The sequence below is a fragment of the Lynx canadensis genome, chromosome F1, assembly GCF_007474595.2.
Source record: "Lynx canadensis isolate LIC74 chromosome F1, mLynCan4.pri.v2, whole genome shotgun sequence".
Taxonomy (NCBI): Eukaryota; Metazoa; Chordata; class Mammalia; order Carnivora; family Felidae; genus Lynx; species Lynx canadensis.
The window spans coordinates 24,705,779-24,727,867 of record NC_044319.2 but is presented as its reverse complement, the minus strand read 5'-3'; the positions used below and the strand labels follow the sequence as shown (position 1 = coordinate 24,727,867).

At 45.7% G+C, this 22,089-nt stretch overlaps 1 protein-coding gene across 3 annotated transcripts in view; it reads right to left on the bottom strand.

The window, feature by feature from the left end:
• Positions 1-22,089, bottom strand: part of NMNAT2 (nicotinamide nucleotide adenylyltransferase 2) — a 149,219-nt gene that overhangs the window by 27,184 nt on the left and 99,946 nt on the right. For 2 of the 3 annotated variants that reach the window (XM_030303012.2, XM_030303013.1), the window contains exons 2-6: positions 8,108-8,196; positions 7,228-7,295; positions 5,098-5,176; positions 1,936-2,062; positions 216-296 (exon numbers count right to left, since the gene is read on the bottom strand). In XM_030303012.2, coding sequence (XP_030158872.1) covers positions 216-296; positions 1,936-2,062; positions 5,098-5,176; positions 7,228-7,295; positions 8,108-8,196 — 444 coding nt within the window. The remainder of the gene's footprint in view (positions 1-215; positions 297-1,935; positions 2,063-5,097; positions 5,177-7,227; positions 7,296-8,107; positions 8,197-22,089) is intronic. The other variant, XM_030303015.1, reaches the window with a different exon arrangement.

Here is a 22,089-nt window from a genome sequence, read left to right as displayed (position 1 = left end):
TGAGGTCTCCCGGCAGCCCGAGGGCAAGTGGGTCACGCCCTTGGGGTTCCCCTAACTGCTTGGCACTGCGGGCCTGGGGACATTCCTGTTTACCACTGTTTTCTCTCCATCACTGCTTTATAAATGGTCACCCCAAGGCAGGGCGATGTTTGCTGAATGAATGAAGGGAGGGGACCAAGAAGAGACGGGACGGGGAAAGGTCTTTGCTCCCTTACCCACAAAGGTGAAGCGCTCCACTGGTGGGCGGACACAGCAGATCCGGCTTAGACTTTCTCCCACCTTCCCCAAGATCTTGGCTATAGGAGAGAGCAAGACAGACAGGGACAGAGGGAGAGAACCACTCACAACTTATGCCCAGCATTTGGGCCACTTAAACACCGGGGTTGAGCGGTGGGAGGCAGGAGGGTAGAGACAAAGAACAGAAATATGACAGCAAACATTCCTTCTCATTTGCAGTCCAAGGCACAGGCATTTTGAACCACAGACTGGAATCTCTTTTCTGCTCATGTTTATTATTTCATGTTGAAAGTTGGAAAATATAGAAGAGGAAAATATAAGAAGAGGAAGATAAAAAACACCCATAACCTCACCCCTGGAAATAACACCACTGACATGTTGGTATAGTATTTCCTTTCCTCCATTAAAAAAAATATATATATATTCTGCAGCTATGTTTGCATAAATTGGATCGTAGTCTCCATTTAGGCATAGAGGCTATTGGCTTTTTTCATTTTTTAATATGAGCCTTGGCCTTCATGCCTTCCCATGAAGATAGACTTTGTAATAATCAGACATCCCACTTTGGCTGAGGGGGATCTGGTTTTGGATGATCTCTCTGGGCTGTAATCCAAAAAATTTTTCTGAGCCCCCACATGAGAGCTAAGTAATTCTGGCTCTTTGTGGACTATCCTCTTTATAACAGACTAATAACATAACAGCTTATGGCCTCTAGGCTTGAAAAGTAATACCAGGATCTGTCTCTTACAATTGGTCTGGTAAAATATATATATATTTGTATATATTAGAAAAAACAGGGACCGGGGCGCCTGGGTGGCTCAGTCGGTTAAGCAACTGACTTCAGCTCAGGTCATGATCTCACGGTTCGTGAGTTCGAGCTCCGCGTCGGGCTCTGTGCTGACAGCTCAGAGCCTGGAGCCTGCTTCGGATTCTGTGTCTCCCTCTCTCTCTCCTGCTCATGCTCTGTCTCTCTCTGTCTCAGAAATAAATAAAGACATTAAAAAAAATTTTTTTTTTAAAAAAGAAAAAACAGGGACCTTGGAATCAGATAGTCCTGAATATGAATTCTGGCTCTTTTACTTTTTGAGCTGTGTGATCTTCAGCGAACTCCTTACCCTCTCTGAATCTCAGTTTTCTCTTGATAAATGGGAACATAATATCTATATCGCAGAATTACTGCACTAAATGAGAATCTGTGGAAAGTACTGAACATCGTACAGGCCTACAGTAACAGGTGTTGAGTAAATGTTGAAGCCCTTTCTGTCACTGAAAAGGTGGTTAAGAGTGTGGGATGCTGAATGCAGATGCCTGGGTTTGACTCCTAGTCCCACTACCTCCTCACTGTGTGACCTTGGGCAAGATCCTCAACCCCCTTGGAAGAGGCAGAGAAAAATGCTGCCTTATTGTATCTTTAATTCCCAGTTAAAGGAATTATATTTATATTTAAATGCAGGGGAAAAAATGCACACCACCAACCCTGTCTCTCTCAGTCTCTCTCTCATTGTGACTATTTCTCTCTGATGCTCTATTTTAAGGACCAGGGCATCCGTATCACCTTGTTAAAAATGCAGATTATCATCTCCCTCCCAGACCTACTAAATCAAATTCTGGGGAAGGGCCTAGCAACCTGGACTTCAACAAGCCCTCCAGGTGATTCTGAAGTTTGAGAACCATGGCCCCACATCCATGTTGCCCTACCTGCAGTGGGCTTGGTGGACACATTGCTGTTCTGGTAAATGGGCTGAGGGGTCTCATTTTGGGGCTGTCCGATCACAGGCGTCATGGAGGGTGTGTTGACATTGGAGAGGATGCAGCCAGTCACCCGCTGGGGAAAGGGAGAGGTGCAAGGTCAGTGTCATTAGCCAAGTTACTTATGAGAAGCATTTCCCAATTATCTCCCAATGCTCATCTGCTCATCTATCATGGGGAGGCCACTCGGAGCTGAGGGAGAGCGCAGTGGTGGCAAGAGCGGGTTCTAGACACGGCCCCACTGCGTGGTTGCACTAGGCTGGCAGGAGGCCGGACAGTTCAGTGCTGCAAAAGCATGCGATGTACTGTTGCATGGACACTGGTTCAGGTTGAGCCCCCTCTGTCACTACGTGACCTTGGATAGTTAACGTCTCTTGAACCTCAGCTCAGGTGTTGAACATGGACAGGCCACATAGCTGCCTTTCCGGGTTGTGGGAGGATTAACACGTGAGCATTTGCAAAGCATTTGCCCGTAGAGGTAGAGTATTTGCCACATGACGGCCGATGTTGTAACCTTCTGTGTAACGTGCATACCTGCCCTCCCTGCCTTTTTCATGGGGCTCAAATGAGGTCATGTCTGCGAAAGGGCTGTGTGAGCTTGGGAAAGGTCATACAAACACCAGGCACTATCACCACCTGCCGCTTCTCCAGGCCAGAGATGCCAATGACGGGCAGAGCCAGAGAGTGGTGCCAGGCCGAGCAGGATGTGTTTGTGTTGCAGGAAGAGGGGGTGGGGTTCTGGGCACTCTCGCGCTTGCCTGCCAGTGTGAATACACATTCCAGAGCCAAACGGAAATTCTATGTGTATTATCCATTGTCCTGTGTTATCTGGCCCGCTGCTTCCCTCTGGTGCCGCAGAAAGCAGAGAGCTGATAAGGCAGCATTTTTCACAGCTGACCCAGAAGCAACCCCCCCTCCCCACGGTGGGTGGGAGGCCTGCCACTGGGCAACTGAGAAACAAAGGATGGATTTTCAATCCGTTTAGCTTCACAAGGGCCATTGCTGATTCAAGGTCCCTTCCCTGAAAGCCAGCATCCCACCCCGCGGCCCATGACTCGTTCTGGATTATGGAGTCCTGAGGCCAGAGAGCCCCAAGCCCCAGGGTTGTGGCAACCCTCGGAAGGGACCCCTTCCACACAAGCAGGGCAGCAAGGCATCCTTCCAAGCCCCAGAAGGGCTGACATTTGTTTTGAGGGGTGACCTGTCACTTCTGTTGTGTTTCGGACAGGAGGAGGTCACAGCAGCATCCAGTCACATCTGGGAGCCAGCTGAGGCCGGGACAGCACGGTCTTCTCAGCCTGTTTTGCGGGATTCTCTGCCCAGTGGTGGTTGCTGGAGTGGAAGGGGCAGCCTGCTTCCTTTTTAGTATTATTTCAGCTCCAGAAAAGAAAAGGCCACATTCTCATTTAATAACAGGTCTGGTAGCTGAAGAATTTCTTCCTCCCGCTGCACTGCACCATTAATCCCAATGGACTTGTTCTGGGTAAAGAAAAGGACTAGCCACATGCCCTGTGCTGCCCTCATTGGCCCTCCGTGGGCTCTCAGATCCTCAGGGGCCTTTCCAAGCATGGCCTTGAGTCACCTGTGAAGTGTGCCCTGTGGTAGTCTCTCCAACAGGAACATGGCCTGATGCCAGAACTGAAGAGATGGGGAGCTATCAGCTCCTGCTCCAAGACAGGGACTTACATTCTCTGCCAGCCTGTGCCCATCCTTGCAACAGCTGGGACTCCTGGCGGCTCCTCTGGCCCAGACTCCTGCCTCTGGGCATGAGTAGCAAAGGGAGGCTTTGGGAGGCCCAGGCATTTAGACAGCAAAATAGCAGCCAGGCTTCATGGCTGGTAGAGCCAGGTCTCAGGCACGTCTGCAGGGTCCCTGATTCCTCCTTTCCATCATGGAGCCTGAGGCTCCTATGTGACTAGAAGGAGCCCAGGCCCCCAGCTGTCCCCCTCCCCCACTGCCATGTAGTGTGAGAAATAAACTTATGTGAAGTTGCTAAGTGTTTAAGAATGTTTGTTACTACAGCATATCTTAGCCTATCCTGACTGATACACCCTTATGTAGTAAGACAGGATGTCTTTTCTTCCTGCCGTTGTTGAGACCAGCACAGAGGGTCAAGTCAGGGCCACCCTGTCTCAGAATCCTTTCAAGGGGACCGGAAAAGACTCAGGATGTGTGTGAAGGGTTCTGAAAACAGAAGGAAGGGAAAATGGGTTTTCTTCAATTCCAAGAAAGACAAACCTAATAGATGAAGCAACAGTCAGCTAGGCCCTTTCCCTCCTCCTCTTACTCCTGACTCCCTGGCTTGTTGGGAGCCCTAAACTCCAGCACTATTAACATGAAGCACAGCTGCATGGTTGGTGGAGTGTGAGGAGATGGGGGCTTGCTGATGGCTCCCCAAGGAGAAGGTTCTGGCCCCACTGACAGAAAACACAGGTGGGTAGAGGTGCTCCCTGAGTCAGAACAATGCTATCTGGACTGCCATTTCGGGCTGGGGAAGGCATGGTGGCCATGCCAGTGGAGGTGAGTAGGTCCACTGCATCTTGTCTCGGTCGGTCGGGCCTCCTCCTATGGATGGCACAGCTCTACATCCGTTACTGTGGAAGTCGATGGGCTGGTATTGATCTGGGAAGGGTGCTTTCTACATATTCTGGCCAGTGCTGCTGACTGGTGTGGGACTCATTCTAACCTGGCAAGCAGCTCTTCAGTCACTACAACCTGGGCACAAGCCACTGAGCAGTGGCTGTGTGTCCTCAGATAGGTTGGCTCACCTCTCTGTGCTTCCTTTTTTATCCACTAATATAACACGGATCAGGACATTGTCTGCCTTGAAATCCTCCCACGGGGGTCTCCTTAATCCCACCTTGGATTTGCTGTTGGAAGGTGAACATCGCCCCGAGTCATACTGAGCAGAGGAAGCAAGACAGGGGAACAGGCTCTGGAGCTGCTTGGGTTCGAGTTCACTGCCCTCCTTCCTGCTGCCCGGGGCTTGGTTTCCCACACAGCTGTCTGGGAAGCAGGAAACTGAACCAGGTCAGTAGGCCAGCAGCAGCACCCTTACCGGCCCGCCCGGCTTCTGGGGGCCACCCACCCCTCAGCCGCAGCCCAGCTCACCTTCATGAGGTCCCGATGATGTTCCAGCACACTGCAGGTTGTCTGCCAGGTGTCCTGATAGCACTCCCACGGGTCCACCCTGATATGACCAGAAACAGGTTTCCCTGGGTTTCCATTCTCAACACTTTTTCTTTAGTAGTTCCTTCCAGAGACTGTATAGCTCGGGGCGCTTAGCAAACCTGCTCACACCGTGTACTTAGATCCCAAATCAGAACAAACATGGGCTTAAAACACCTTTCTACCCCCCAGCTGCCCCCTCTATAAAACCAGAGGAGTACGGGGCTTTGGGAAAGTTACGTTGTCTTTGGGTTCTCACTTTCCCCACCTGTAAAATAACTACGGTAACTCTCTTGTGGGGTTATTGGAAGGGCCCAATGAGTTTTATATATAGAGTCTCTTGTGCTTGCCCACGAGATGGAAATTCTCCTCTGGGCCTTCTAGGATTGTGATCAGGATTAAAAGCCAGGCCCTTGTTGAGTGGTGGCTGCAGACATCTGACTTGGGGAATCGGCCCCTGTCTGCCTCCCTGTGCAGGTGGGGGGGCCTTGTGGGCATGGGGGGGGGGTGTACCAGTCAGACTGAGAGGCGCAGACCCGCGTGCTGGTCCACCCCTCCTGTACACGCAGATGTGAAATGAGCAGGGATCCAGCCCCAGACTGATGCAGCACTCGGGCTTAATTGCCAACTTAATGAACTGCTAAATTGGGATATTTCTCAAACATTTCCTAAGCAGTTGAGCATTCCCTGCCCACCTCCCACCATGCACACGCACCTAAGCTTCCCAGGGGTAAGATCTCACTAAGCAAAAACCCCTGAGAGTCAGCCTGTGTGTCAGGCTCCCCATACCCCTAACCACCGCCTCCCCTGAGACAGGCAGACACCATACTGGCCAAGTCCTGGGGCTCAGCCCTTATCTCTAGAGCTACCTGAGCCTTGCTAGTGATCTCAGTTCTTAGAATTCTGCCTTCTCCCAATTGCCTAGAGCAGTGCAGGTGGGAAGTGCTGGGTGAACATTCGATGAATGAATGAAGCAATTATTTCAGGATCTTCTAATAACATCCAATCAGGATAGACCTCCTGCCCAGTATTTCCCCCCTGGACCCCGCTTTCCCCAGAAGATCGGGAGCCAGAATGTGTAAAGGCCTCGCTTCTATCCCTGACTTGACCACAGATGTGTTGTACATGCTCAAACCCCTCGACTTCTCCGGGCATGTCTCTCATCAGAGAGAAGGCAGCTGTCTCTTGACCCAACCTACATCTTCAGGGGATGAGATAGTCTGTAAAGGGCAAGCGTTTCTTACACAAGTCACTGCACACAAATGGTGAGGATCACTATTTAATTTTCACTTCGCTGCTCTCCTTCCCGCCCAGCCCGTCTCTTCCGTCTCATTCTGAGGTCAGCTTTTCTTCGTTTCCCTCCTTTCAGGGAAACCTCTAGGTGCTGCTTATTTTTTCCAGGGGGAGATATTACGGTACAAATGGTGCGCCATTATTTTTTTTAAACGCCATTTTCTCATGCAAATGATAACCGTAGGAACTTTGGGGAGCGTAATTAGCATAACTAGTGGAGGAGGCTCGCTTTAATTACAAGGCAAGCCGTGCAGATAATGGCGTCTGCCATCTCAGTGAGGACTGTGCCCAGAGTATGAGGGAAAGGCCTTGAGTGCTCGCTCGCAGTGCCTCTGTGCCACGGTCAGCCTGGAGCCCTAGGGAGCCAGAGTCCTGGAAGGGGAAATAGGCAGGGCCAGGGAATATTCCCTTAAAAGGTAGAGTTTGCAGGAAGCAACTGGGGAGGAAAGTGGAGAGGCCTTTCGGATTTCCTGGCCAGGCCTCACCCCAAATCCAATGATGCTTCAGGAATACTGGATCCAAAAGTCCCGGGGCAGAATCAACACTGAAGCTTCCCTCTTCAGTTTGGTGGGCGTTATGGCTTGGTTAAAAGATAGAGCTCTCAGTTGGGCCACCTCTGAAGGTCAGTATAATTATTCCCTCCACAGTGGGTAACGTCTGGGCTGGCCTCCCCACCCCTGTGGGATCCAAATGGCTGAGAGGACGCCTCCTCCTCCTGCACTCACCCCCAGTGAGGCCCAGGGCCACCCACCTGATCCACACACACCAGGCCAGCCCTACCTGATCCAGTCGGAATTCTGGACGGCCAGCTGACACATGATGAGACGGTGTCGGCTTGACACAAGGCCCTGGGGAGCAACAGAGCAATCACCAGGAGGCTGGCTCCACTCCCCACAGCCGCCCTTGAGACGCCATCCCTAGCCGCCCGGTTATTCAAGGGCAGCCATTTGTCAGTGGTGACAGGGAAGGAGGGTGTGGCCGCCCTGCAAGTCCATCTGCCACAGAGACACACAGGGAGGGGCGGAGGGAAAAGAAAAGGAATGGAGGGCGTGGGAGTACATCACTCCCGACAGGGTCAGTAGGTGGACCTCTCCGATGAAGTGGCCAACTTGTGCCCGGCACAGGGACGAGACTTAACCAGGCAAACGTTGCCTTGTCTCTGGGCTCAAGCTGGCTGGTTGGGCGACCTCCCCAGAGGTGTGAGGTGTATCTGGGGAAGGAGGGGGATGGAAATGCCGGGAGGACCCCTAGATTTTCCCGGACATGAGGCAAGGAGGGAGCGACGAGGAAAGGAATTTTAAACCAGAGCGTAAGAGGCAGAGATAGGTCTTTTCCTCCTAAAATCCGGGAAAGACTTGCCCAGCCCATCACCGGCTGCCAGGGTGGCTTCCATGCCAAGTCGCTCTTGGCCCCCAGCGGGTGTGCCCGCTCTGCTGCTAATGAGTGCCGACGGGGCCTGGAGCTACGCGCAGCCGCGGTCACGGGCAGCTGTTCCTGCCAGCTGCCGCCCGGCCCCCACCCGCCAAGGTCTGACTGTGGTTCAGAGATGGGAGCAGGACGCCAGCTCTCGGGCATCTTGTGTTTCCAGGGAGTGAAGTGGAGATGGCAGCAGGGGCAGCCAGAGAGCCATCAGGTTAGAGAGGGTGAAGGAGGAACCCACCTGTTTTCCGTAGGAGTCGTGGACAGGAGAGACGATCCCACCAATCACAATAAACCTTCCAGTTTTGTGCAGATAATCCCTGGCTCTTTCTAATTAAGAGAAGAAAACCACACGTTATAAAGAGGAAAGGTGTGGATTAAAGGCGATCATTGAAATCAATACATTCCCTCTCTGTAGGGTTTATGTCCTGACAGCTTTCTTGCCATTTAAATGGAAAGTGACAATTTTCGAAGTTATGTTGGTGATTCAAAAAGGTTATGGAAAGAGATTCTGGCCCCCAAAGCAAAAGGCTTTACAATAGGGGATTCGTCCAATTGTAAAGGTCCTCTGCTTGACGAGTGGGTAGCTTAGAGGGATTTAGAACAATCACCTCACTGAGAGCCACTCCAGGGACAAATGGGAATTTACACCTGTGATCACTCACAGAAATTCTAAAATGGACGAGTGACTTAAAAGGAGGAAGGAGAAGCAGTAACTGCCACCACCTTCTTATAATATGAAAGGTGGGCTGATGGCCTTCTCTCAGAAGAGAAAAACCACCAAAACAAACTTAAAAGGCCTCCTACATAATTAGGGAGAATTAACAGGAAAGCCATCATTATAGTTGATTGAGAAAACTTCAGACACAGAAAAGCTTTTTTTCCTTTGCAAGGAGTTCGTGATGCTGCTTTTTCAAATTTACCAGACAAGCCCAATCTCATTTCCATGAGAAAATCTAGAAAACGAGGAAGGGCATGAAAATTTTGGTTCTGACTTCCAAAGGGGTTCAGCGTGCAAACCCAACAGGGCCCAGCTTGTACTGCTGAGGAAATGTGGCCTGGACTTATTTGACAGGCGAGGGATTAAGGGGGGTCTTGAGTGGCGAGGCTGGCTGTGTAGTTCACAAGCAAGTTTCCAGGATTTCCTTGTTGGCTCTCTTACAACTCAAAAATAATTCTCATCACATTTGCCTTTTTTTCTTTCAATGTGAAATCTCTTAGTTTCATAAAAAAAAAAAAATCAATGGACTTTATTCTTTAGCAAAGCTTTGAATTTAAAGAATAATTGAGCAGATAGTATGCAGAGTTTTATATACTCAGCCCGCACCTTCTTTCTTATCTTACCCCAACACGGTTTTCCCCTATTATTAATATCTTGCATGAGTGTGGTACATTTGTTACTCTTGATGAGTCCATACTGATGCATTATGATTAATTAACTATGTGCCATAGTTCCCATGAAGAGACACTCTGTGTTGTAGAGTCTTTGGGTTTTGACAAATGCATAATGACATGTATTCACCATTGCAGTTGCATAAAGAATAGTTTCCCTATGCTCAAAGTCCACAGTGCTCCACACCTATTCATACCTCTCCCCCCCCCCCCGCCCCCCCACAGCCACTGGTAACCACTGATCTTTTTATCACTTCTCTAGTTCTGCCTTTTCCAAAACACCAAGCAGATCATACAGAAGGTATCCTCTTCAGACTGGTTTCTTTCACTTGACACTATGCTTTTAAGTTTCCTCCATGTAGTTTTGTGGCTTGATATCTCATTTTTTCTTCATTGCTGAATGATATTCCATTGTCTGGATGTATTACAATTTGTTTATCCATTTGTACCATGTGTTGATCCATTCACCAAGTGAAGGACATCTTGGTTGTTTCCAGTTTTCACTGATTATGAAAAAAACAGATGTAACATGCATGTGCAGGTTTTTGCATGGACATGGTTTTCAATTCGATTGGGTAAGTATCTAGGAGTGCAATGGCTGGATCTTATGGTAAGAGTATTTATTATTCTCCAAAGGTTCACAATAATGGAGAAACAGAAGGCTATCCTGATGGATCCAATGAGAGGCAAACTGGGTGAGTTCTATAGCTGTGGCTCTCAATGTTATTGCTGTAGTACTCCCACAGTAAGAAATACATTTCATATCCTGACATAGTACATACCCATGTATATGTATAATTAACTGAAACAAATATATTACAATACCCTTAACTACAGCAATGCACACTGACATTTTCCATGTATTCTATTCCAGCAATCATAAATTTAAATAAAAAGCTGATCAAAACCTATTATTGTGTGGCAACCTATAGTTTGAACAACTCTGTGCTGATGTTGAGATGTTAAGGGCAGGGGGAAAAGGGACAGAAGAGATTAAGTTTGCCTTTCCAAAGCACTCTAGCCAAATGATTCAGTCTTACCCATTATTTTGGTCTATAGGAGGCCTGGTAGGGGTAAGGGTGAGGGTGAGGGAGGAGTACTATTGACCAAGCAAGTTGGAATCAAACTTCAGGGGGCCCCGAAAGCCAGGCCAAGGACTACAACTTTTATGCCAGTGATTTCTATCTGGTCAACAATATTCTTTGGACCACTTACACTGGAATCATTAGGAGGAGGTTATTAAAATATAGACTCCTGGGTCTTAGTCCAGAGTTACTGAATCAAAATCTCTGGGGTAAGGACTTAAGAGTCTACATTTTCCATTAGTGTCCCTGGGTGATTCTTCTGTTCTCTGAAATTTGAGAACCATAGGCATACATAGACAACAACCATAAAGTTGAGAAGTATAGACAACAGAGAATCGTGGAAGGCTATTAAACAAGGAAGTGACATGCTCTGAGTTGGAAGAAAATTCACTCGCAGAAGGGAGAGTGAAGGTGGTGAAAAATCCTATCTTAAACAAGATAGTCATTCCTAGTGGGAAATATGGGGTCAGGTCATGAGGGATGGAGGAGGGAGATGACCCATCGAAACTTCCCAGGGAATATCCAGGGACCGCGAAAGTGGGATTTCCTTCTCTCTTCAGACATTTTTGTTTGCTTTGCTTCTGAGACTTTGCAGAGGGATGTGTCAATGTATGTGTCATCAATCTCGTAGCCTACACCTTTATGATTGTGCTAATAGTACTAGGTTTTATACCCAGCAATTCATTAGTTGCCTGATTATCCCCTAACTTGAATGTAACGTCAAGCAAGAAAGAGCTGGCACCCAGCTAAACACAAGTGGCCAGGAACAGATATGATTATTCTCTTTCCTTGTTTCTCAAAGAGATTCCAAATGCCTGAAGAGTCTGCCTAGTGACATCTAACTCAGGAAGTGTGGTTTTGTGGAAACAATACTGAACTTGGAATCAGAAGATGTCTAGATCTTGGGTAAGTCACTTCATTTCTCCGCGCCTTAAGCTTCCATATCTGTAAAATGCCTTCTTTGCAAGGTTGCTACGAAAATCAAATCAAATTCTCAATATAAAGGTGCATAACTCCCACATAGTTTCACTGGAGAATTCTATTAAACATTTAAAGAAGAGTTTAAAACAAAGCTACAGATGGATCTACTATAAAACATGCTAACTGTAGTTGAAAACTAAAATGGTTTTAACTCCCAATTTTAACGTGTATGTGTTTGTGTGTTAGCCACACCATGAAGCAATTCTCAGACGCTAGCAGGTATCCTACGGTCCAACTCAATTCTGACACTATCTACTTAGAGATAGTATCTGTCCCCATAGGTTAAGGGTTCAGCCCTACAAGACTGACTGCCTCCTCCCCTTCAGATGCCAAACTGCAAGGCCAGATTGTCACCTATACTTCTGACCACCTGGCTATAAATCAGGGGTTCCCACCGTCACCTCCTTGGGTTTGATTAATTTGCTACAGCAGCTCACAGAACTCAGGAAGCTCATTTACTCACTCAATTTATTACAAAGGATATTAAAGAATACAAATCAACAGCCAGATGAAGAGATACACCGGGCAGGGTCCCAAACAAAGGAGCCTCTGCCTTTGTGGAATTTGGGGTCTCATGGTGTTTAGGATCCAGCATAAAGGTAAATGGAAGCATTCTGGTTCCCCAAACTAGAAGTTCTCCTAATGCCCTCCTTTTGGGGATTTTATGGAGGCTTCATCATATGGGCATAATTGGTTAACTCAGTAGCCATTGATGATTGAGTCGGCCTCAAGCCAAGTCACCTCCCCAGAAATCAGGGGGTGAGACTGAAAGTCCCAACCCTCTATTTATAGCTCATTTCCCTGGCCAGGAGCCTCCATCCTTAGGTGTTTCCAAAAGTTGCTTCATTAACATAAACCTAGTTGTGGCGGAGAGGGGTTTGCTATGAATAACAAGACACCCATTTCACGTTTATGGTTCTGAAGCATTTTCAGGAACTGAGAAAAAAAGACCAAATATTATAACAAAATATGCTCTTCTTGCTCTCATTTCAAAGGCTTTGAGAGCTGTGGGCCAGGAACTGTGGATGACAACCAGATAGGTGCTTTTTATAATTCACAACACCACAATGACATTGTATTGTATAATTGAAATTTGCTAAGAGAGTAGAACTAAAATGTTCTCACACACAAAAAAAGTATGTGAAGTGATGGATGTGTTAATAAACTAGATGTGTAGAGTCCTTTCACAGTGTCTGTGTCTATCAAATCACCACAATGTATGCTTTAAGTATCTTAAATTTTATATGCCAATTATACCTCAGTAAAGCTGAAATTTTAAAAACGAAACAAGTCTAGAGTCCCTTGCAGAAAATAGACAAAAGAGGAACACTTTCCAATTTATTTCATGAAGCCAGGATTACCCTGATACCAATGCCAGGCAAAGAGAGTACAAAATATGCAAAAATCATTAGCAAAATATTAGCAAATAGAATCCAGCTATACATAGAAAGAATAATACACGATAGCCAATTGGCATGTATTTCAGGCATGATGTTTCAATATCTGAAAAATCATTTAATGTGATTCCCCAAATTAACAATATAAAGAAGAAAATTCACATGATTGTATCAATTGATGTAGAAAAAGCAGCTGACAAAATTCAAAATTCATTCATGATAAAAACTCAGAATATGAGGAATAGAAAGGAACTTCCTCAACATAAGAAACATCCTTAAAAACCTATAGCAAATGTCATACTTAATGGCAAAAGATAGAATGCTTTCTCCCTAAAATCAGGAACAAGGCAGGGACATCTGCTGTCACCACTGCTGTTCAATATAGTACTTGAAGGCAAGAAAAAGAAAAGTCATCGAGATCAAAAAGAAAAAAAAAAACAACTATCTCTATTCACATATGGCATAAAAGTCTACTTAGAAATCCCAAGAAATCTACAAGGGAATTCTTAGAGTTAATAAATGAGTTCAGTAAGATCATAAGACACAAGATCAACAAAAGAAAGTTAATTGTATTTTTGTATGCTAGTAACAAACATGTGGAAACTGAAATTAAGAACACAAGACCACTTATAAAAGACCACTAAATAGACCACTAAAAAAAAAAAGAAATACTTAAATATAAATATAATAAAGCATATACAGAACTTACATGCTAAAAACTAAAACCTGCTGATTAAAAAAAATCAAGGAAGATCTAAATAAATGTAGAAACACACCATGTTTATGGATTAGAAGACATAATATAGCAAGATATTAGTTATCTCCAAACCAATATGTAAATGAAATGCACTTCCTATCAACATTCCAGCAAGATTCTTTTGTGTAAATACAGGCAAAATAATTCTAAAATGTACATGGAAAGGGAAAGGAACTAGAATAGTTAAAACTTGAAAAAAAATGAGAAAGTAGGGAAATCAATCTATCCAAATTTTAAGTCTTTTTATATAGCTATAGTAATCAAGACTGTGAGGTATTGGCAGAGAGGCTGACACATAAATCAATGAAACAGAATACAGTCTAGAAATAGCTCCACATACGTATGGCCAACTGCATTTTGATGAAGGTGTAAAAATAATTCAATAAAGGAAGGATAGTCTTTTCAATAAATGATGCAGAAACAACTGGACAGCCAAAGACAAAAATAAACAACAACAACAACAACAAAAAACCCCTAAGTCAACCTAAATCTCTTACCCTATAGAAAAATTAACTCAAAATGGATCATAGATTTAAATTACGTACAACAGAAACTTAAATGAAAATGTGGGAGAAAAATCTTTGGGCATGGGGCTTGGTGAAGACAGACATGACGCTGAAAACACGACGCATAAAAGAAATAACCCAATAAATCGGACTTTCACAAAATTAAAAACTTTTGCTCTGTCAAAGACCCTGTTAAGAGAAGGAAAACCAAGTTACAGACTGGGAGGATCCACATATTTGAGGATTCATGTCTAGGATATAAAAAGGACTCTTAGAGCGCAATAGTTAAAAAACAAAAAAACTAACAATCCAACTAGAAAACGGCAAAAATGTGAAGAGACATTTCACCAAATCAGACATGTGGATGAGAAATAAGTCTATGAAATGATGTTCGATAGCACTAAGCATCAGAGAAATGTAAATTAAGACCACGAGGAGATATTGCCAATTCACCAATCAGAATGGTTAAAGGAGAAAATAATGACAATACCAACTGCTGACAAGGGCATGGAGAAACTGGATTTCTCCTACATTGCAGTGGAAATGGAAAATGGCAAAAAGCTACTCTGAGAAACAGTTTGGCAATTTCTTAAAAAAAAAAAAAAAACAAAAAAAAACAACAACTAAATATGCTCAATCATATAACCCAGGAATTATACTCTTGGATGTTTTTCCAAGAGAAATAAAAACATGTCTATGTAAAAACCTGCACATGGTTATTCATACTGGCTTTATCTATAATAACCAAATACAGTAAATAAATAAAATGTCCTGCAATGGGTAAATTGTTAGACAAACAGTGGTATATGCATAGCGTGGAATATTACTTGGCAATAAAAAGGAAAAAAACTAGCAACAATTAGGATGGATCTCTAGGTCATCGTGCTGTGTGGGGAAAAAAGCCAATCTCAAAAGGTTGAATACTATATGATTGCATTTACATAACCGTCTCAGAAATTATACAGATTAGTGATGGCCAAGTGTTAGGGACAGGGGTGGGGGCAGAGAATGGAGGTGGTGTGACTAGAAAGCTGTAGCTCCAAGGAGACTAGTTCTATATCTTAATTGTGTTGGTTACATGAATGTACACGTGTGATAAGATGACATATAACTATAGATACACTTTATACCAATGTCAATTTCCTCACCTCCATATTGTACTATAGATACATAAAATGTAACCAATAGAGGTCGAGAGCGTGGGGGAACTCTCTGTACTATCTTTGCAACTTCCTATGAAACTGTATTTCAAAATAAAATTTTTTTAAGTTTATAGTAAACTATGGAACATGGCACAATTGTAAGGTGGTAGTGTGCAAATCTAGGCAAATGACAAGCAAACTCGTGGGGCTGGGTGCTTCTAAAACTTTTCTCTCTTCAGCCTTTTCCATTTTTGTTGCTGTCTGGATTCCAAGATTTGGGGTTGTTATGGCTTCGGAGGTATTGTCCAAAACAGTGTTTCTCAAACTTTGATGTGCATGTGAATCCTCTTGAGGGATCTTGTTAGAATGTCGATTCTGATTCCAATGGTCTGGGTGGGGCCTGGGATCAGGACCAGGATTAGGGTGAGGGGGAAAGGGCAGGATCATTCAAGTGCAGGGTCAGATCCTGTCTTCATTTAAAATTACTTTATTTTGTTCACCATAGATATTTTGCAATAATTTTGATTTTTAAAAATGTTATTTATCTCCATTACTGAGTTTTTGAATACCCCCCTTAATTTTTGCACTGGAGGGAGCTCTCCCCTTTGGCCTCACACTACTCCCAGCCCTGCCCCAGAGTCAGCATTTCCAGCAAACTCCTGAAGGGACCACTGCTGCTGGCCTATAGACTATATTTTGCATAGAGAGGGACTACAGACAGGTGCAGCAGCCCCTGCAACATTAGGGTCCCCGCAAAAGAAGTTCTCCTCCCGCTCCAACTCCACCACCACCTCCACTTTGTGTGATAAGGGCATTTCTGGACATTGGCAGGTAGTTTCCTGGCAAAGCTGTAGCTAGGGCCTGGAATTTAATTTCATGCCAAGCTTCCCGAGATGTGGTCTATTTTTGTCCCTCAGCTCTGCCCCAGTGGCAGAGCCAAATCCCTCTAACATTTTACACTCAGGTCCAACCCATCCTCCATTTGGCCTACCCTCCTTTCTCCTGTATTCACAGAGGAGGCGCCCATGCCATGGGGTGGCCTTGTTTTTCCCTGCTCTCAGCACCATGAGGATCCACTATTGTCTCACAACTCATTCCAGGCCACTTTAAACCAGGTAAATCTCCCCTCCTGACAGCCTGTCCTGTACCTACCAGCCACGGACAGACACAACACAGATGATTTGTCCATTAATAATAATTCATGAGACAGACATGTCTCGTCTGCCTCCTGGCTACACAGTGAAACCAGCTGATGGGTGTAATCTATTCTCCTCTTCCAGAGAGTTAGTGGAGGAAACACTGTGGTCAGGGCATCGATACTAACTCCATTTTTCCTTTTCAGCTGCAATTAGAAATGACCCTTTCTGAGTTGTATTCACAGCTGGAACTGCCTGAATTTTTCTTATTTGTGAGTTTCACAACCGTGATCTGGATTTGTACACATTCTAAAATTTAGAGTTGTTTCTTTTTTAATTTAAATATTAGAATGTTTATTGGATCATAAGGGAAGAAACAAAGTAGGGTTCTTCCTGCTCAGGGGTTGGAAATTGTTTTTCTTTTAAAGGAACCATCCCTGTGGCCTAGCAAACTGAACCTTGGACATTCCTTAACAAAAATTTAGTGAGCATTTCTCATGTTCAAGGCTCTGTGCCAAGTGCTGTGGGAGACATAGAGAAGTAAAAGACATAGTCTCTATTTCCAAGGATCTTTGGTTTTTGATGCAGGGACACAATATGCTCTGCTTAGATAATGGATATAAAACTGAACAACAGCAACATTAAAATGCTATAGGATTTCATGGGAGGAAGTGATCCCAATGGGATCAGGTGGCCTGGGAAACTTTCCTGGAACAGATGAGACTTGGGCTGGGTCCTGACAGTAGAGAAGAGGAAGGTGTACTAACTGTGTCTTTTTATTTTTCTGTTTTCTGATGCTTGGACACCTGGAGCCTTGCTGGCCCTCAAGGGGACACCACTCCCAGGGTTAGCTAAATCCTAAAGACAGTAAACAGTGCACCCGAGAGCACACCTTTCAAGTGCAAACTAACCAATTCAGAGCCCATACCCACAAACACACCCTCTGTGTGGCTCTCTTGCGGGCCACCCCTCCCCCGCCCCATCCACCTGCCCTAATCACCCCAGGACCAGGTACCAAACCAATAGAGACAGCTTCTACATCACAGAACCACTGGAAGTATTCATACTGGCTAACTGTAAACCTCATTACCCTGCCTCCCCACTTCCTTCCTGCGGAAACCACAATAAAGGCTCTGGCCTGTGTTTCCCTGGCTCCCTCAATCTCCTGACTGGTGCTTCCCCTGTGTGGCCCTTCTGCAGCAAGACATGCCCTCTACTCTCGGGATCTGTGAGTGTCACTATCTTTTCAGTGGCGATGGTCCCCTGATCTGTTGGCTTCGCCACACCCAAACAACAGTAAAACCTAGATTTTTAAAGCAGAACAAAGAAACTCATTCCAGGGGGAAAAGGTGGCATGGGCAAATGGACTGAATCAGGAATGGAGTCTCCAGGTCCTACAGAAGGCTCTAGAGCTTGGCTTTCTTTGCCTGAAAAGCAATGATACTGTTTTCATGCCTCATCACTAAGGGGGTCTTGCCCTCCCCAACGTGACCTGGAGCACCCTCCTGGATCTCCTTCTACTCCCAGCCCCTCCAGTCCCAATGTGTTTGGGAAGCAGAGAGCTGGGTGATCAACGTTCCCCTGGGTGGACGAACCGATGGATCATACCAGGTCCTATCTCTCTGAGATGTCTAACCTAAGCCGTAAGACAGTATTCAAGTGAGCGAACCACTTGAATCTGAAAGAAGTACGAAAGGGAGCATTGTGTCTGACATTGACCCATGAGTGGGACCATGGAAGCCCACGGGGCCATTCCTTGGTCACTGCTAGCTGAGTGGGCCGCAGGCCCCCTGTAATAAGTGCAGGCTAGTTATGGACCCAGTCTCCATGGGGAGCAATTGGCTTAGCTCTTCCTGGAGCTGGCCAGCCCTGCTCCCCAGCCAGCCATGTACCAACGCTCCCATCACATCTCAGTGGAACTGGCGGAGAAGATGTACATTCACCAGAACAATGGCCCCTCCTCTCCTCACCGGGTACTCTTAACTGTAAGAGAAGTAGTGAAATAGAAAGTCTCTTGAGGTTATGAGAGCACAGTTTTTTCTTCACCTGCTTACTCCTATCTCTCTGACTCAGGAAGGCTACATTTCCCAAGGCGATGATGACGGGGTCCCCAGGTTTGGGGTGTTCTTCCGCCCAGTCTCTGTGGCCAATGGCTGACCAGAAGAAGAGGTGGGCTGGGCATGGATGCCTGTGGGGGTCCATCTGAGGCCCTTGAACGGACCCATGTTCAGGGCAGCCCTGCACCCCCTGACCAGCGACCCTGGACACAGAATCCAGTTCTCTTAACCGTCTGTCTGCTCCCACCATCTGCCCCCATCCCCAGTGCATGCACCTCAGGCTGCCTTAATTGACCAGGGAGGGTAATGCTTCCCGGAACTCCTTGCACACTTGGATTTCCTCTGGTGCCTGGATTTTCATCCACATGTCTGGCTTTTGCAGCCCCTTCTATGTGCAAGGATGAACCAGCTGTCGGGGAGTAGCACAGAGCGGCATGGTTCCCTTCTCATGACTGCTCATCTTACTTGCTCCACTACCTCTGGCTTGGGAGAATTCATGTCCCTTCATCTTCACAGCTAGGAAATGATTTATGACCTCACTTCCACGACTGCCACTTCTGACACACCAAGCCAGGGTGAACCTCTCATGTGTCCCGGCTGCTAGGTGCCCACCCCGAAGTCTGGCCTCTCCATTTGAATCCTGTCCACTGGAAAAGCTCCCCAGATCCCTGCCTCCACTCTTTCCAAACCACACTTCTTGGAATTCGCCCATTATTGGGAATGATTTTTTTTTCTATTTATTTCTTCAGAAATAGAAAGCTAAATATATATGTAAAAATATGGCGTGAACTGGCTTTCCCTTCAGTGAGACTCATAAACACATGGGAGAATTATTTTAAAAACCCACAGACTGTAATACTAAATATAACTGGGTGGGTGGCTGGGTGGGGGTGGGGGAGAGAGGGGAAAGGCGGGGGAAGGAATAAAGACAGAAGAGCACACATGATGTGAAAATCCCACTGTAGTTTTTTGACAGGTTTCTGTCATTTGCATGGAATCAGGCTCTATTTTTAACTACACGTCTGTTATTTCACACTTTATTAACCATTAATCTTTTTGAACACAAGTTCACCACACAGGCTTCTTACTTAGGGATAATTCAGGCTCTGAAGTAAAGTTTATCGAGGGAATAGCTTTGCTTTTACCAAGTAAAACAAGTAGAGCGCATCAGGCAGAGAAGGGTCCCTTTTGTAGAGATGTGGTCCTGCTGAGGCTCTAGGGCCGGGCCACACTGCACGGGCCTGCTTAAAAGTTAAAGGTTACTTTCCCCCTAAGAATGTTACTGGAAAAACACTGTGTCTCGTACAGCTTTCTTACTTGTGTTCATCTTCCCTCTCTATTTTCCCATGAATCAGTAAAAATATCTTCCTGAATCCAGGGCCCCCCCCCAGCTATGGGCAACTAACTCTCCAGGCTTGCCTGGAACTTTCCTACTTTCAACACTGAAGTTTCCATGACCTGGAAGGGCTTGCAGTCCCCAGCAAAGTGAGATGGTTGGTGTGGTGTGCTGAATGACAGCCAGGCCTCCAAAGAAGTCTGCGTCCTAATCCCCAGAACCTGTAAATAGGTCACCTGAACATGGCCAGAGGGACTTTGCAGGTGTGACATAAATGAAGGACCTTGCCACGGGGTGAGATGGGGAGGTGATCCTGGATTCTCCAGATGGGGCCGATGTACTCACTGAGAGAATGCCGGAGGGCCAGATTCAGGGATGATGTGACAATGGAAGCAGAGGGCAGTGAGAGGTTTGAAAATGCAGGAAGGGACTGTGAGACAAGAAGGTACCGGTTTTCTGGAAGCTGGAAGGGGGAAGGAAGATCTCCCCCAGAGCTTCCAGGAAGAACTATAAAACAATAGTTTTAGGACTTTCCGAACTGTAAGACAAGAACTTTGCATTGTTTTGAACTGATAAGTTTGTGGTAATTGATTGCAGCAGCAATAAGAAGCTGATACAATTGGTCACCCTTCCTGTTCCTAGAATCAGCGTGCCCAGTGAACCAATGAACCACTCCGTCTTGTTCTACATGAATGGAACCAAGGGACAAGTATCAACTCCTGCAGAAGTGGAGAAAGGAAATTGGCTCACAGAAATGTACCATGTGTTGGACTCTTTCAGGGTCACAGAAAGGACACGGTTTTGAAACAATTTCATTGATATTGTAGAGTTTTCTCTTTGAAGGAAACTATAAGTAAATAAATGTATAATAACCTATGAACAACCAAAATTAAGCCTTTGGAATTCCTTAAATTAAGACAATGGAGTTTGCCTAAGAGGCAATAGAGCATAAGTTTATAGACTCTAGGTTCAAATCCTGTCCCAAGCATTACTAGTTGGGTGACTTTGGGTTGGTTACTCAACTGCTCTGGCCACCGACACATCTCTAAACTGGAGATAATATTATTCAGCTCACAGGGTTGTCAGATAATAGACGTAAAATAACACTAGAACCCAGGAAACATTGGCCATACTTTTCTTTCTTGGGGAAGTCTAACAATTCCTTTGGGGAGGAAAGTTATGAGATAATAGAAAAAAAATATATATATATATATATGCACACATATTGGTCTCTGACCCTGGTTCCTGGCACAGAATTCCTAAAACCCTTGTAAATTCCTAAGTGACAAGAGCACTGGGAACATCTATTGTTCTGATATTTGGTTTATGACCCTGATTCCTGACACACAGTTCCCACATCCTTTGGAATCTCCTGGGTGATAGCAGTGTCTTTTGCTGTAAATGAGATGACTCTTGGTGCTCCTGGATGGGAACTGGTCAGCATCGATCAAGCCATGATTAGAAGCTTGGAATTTTCAGTCCCTACCTACTCCCACTCTCAATCCTCTAGAGAGAGAAGAGGGAGCTGGAAAAGGAGTTAATATTTGGTCTGCGTATGTGAAGAAGCCATCATAATATCCCAGTAGTAGGGGGTTCAGAGAGGTTCCAGGGTGCTGAACACAACATGGGGAAGGTGACACATCTGAACTCCATGGGGACAGAAGCTCCTAAGCTTGGGACCCTCTCAGACCTCACCCTATGTATCTCTTCATCTGGCTGTTCCTCTGTATCCTTTAATAAGCTAGTAAATGGGGGCGCCTGGGTGACTCAGTCAGTTAAGCCCCAGACTTTGGCTCAGGTCATTCCCAATCTCGCGGTTCATGAATTCAAGCCCCACATCGGGCTCTCTGCTGTCAGCGTGGAGCCCGCTTCAGACCTGCTGTCTCTCTCTGTCTCTGCACACACCCTCTCTCTCAAAAATAAAATAAACATTAAAAAAAAAAGTAAGCTGGTAAATACAGGTAAGTGTAAATATAGGTATTTCCCTGAGTTCTGTGAGCCACTCTAGCACATTAATCAAACCCAAGGAAGGGTCTTCAGAACCTCCGATCCACAGCCGGTGGTTGGGCAAAAGCACAGGTGACAAACCTGGGCTTGTTACTGGCTCCTGAGATGTGTGTGAGTAGGGGGAGGGGGCCACACTGGCGGGACTGAGACCTTACCTGTGGGATCTGGTGCTATCTCCAGGTAGGTAGTGGCAGAATTGAGTTAAGTTGTAGGACATCCAGCTAGTGTCACAGAGAAGGGCTTGTCTTGGGGAAAAACCTCCACGCAACTGGTGACCAGAAATGTCAGAAGCTTGAGCAATAAAGGAGACATCCAGGGAAGAGAGTCCTAGTATGGAAGAACTGAGTTTTTCCCTACATAGAAGGTGGAAAACTGAGTTTTTTCCTTATTACAAAAGTGAAGTTGGGACAAGGAAAAATCAAAAACT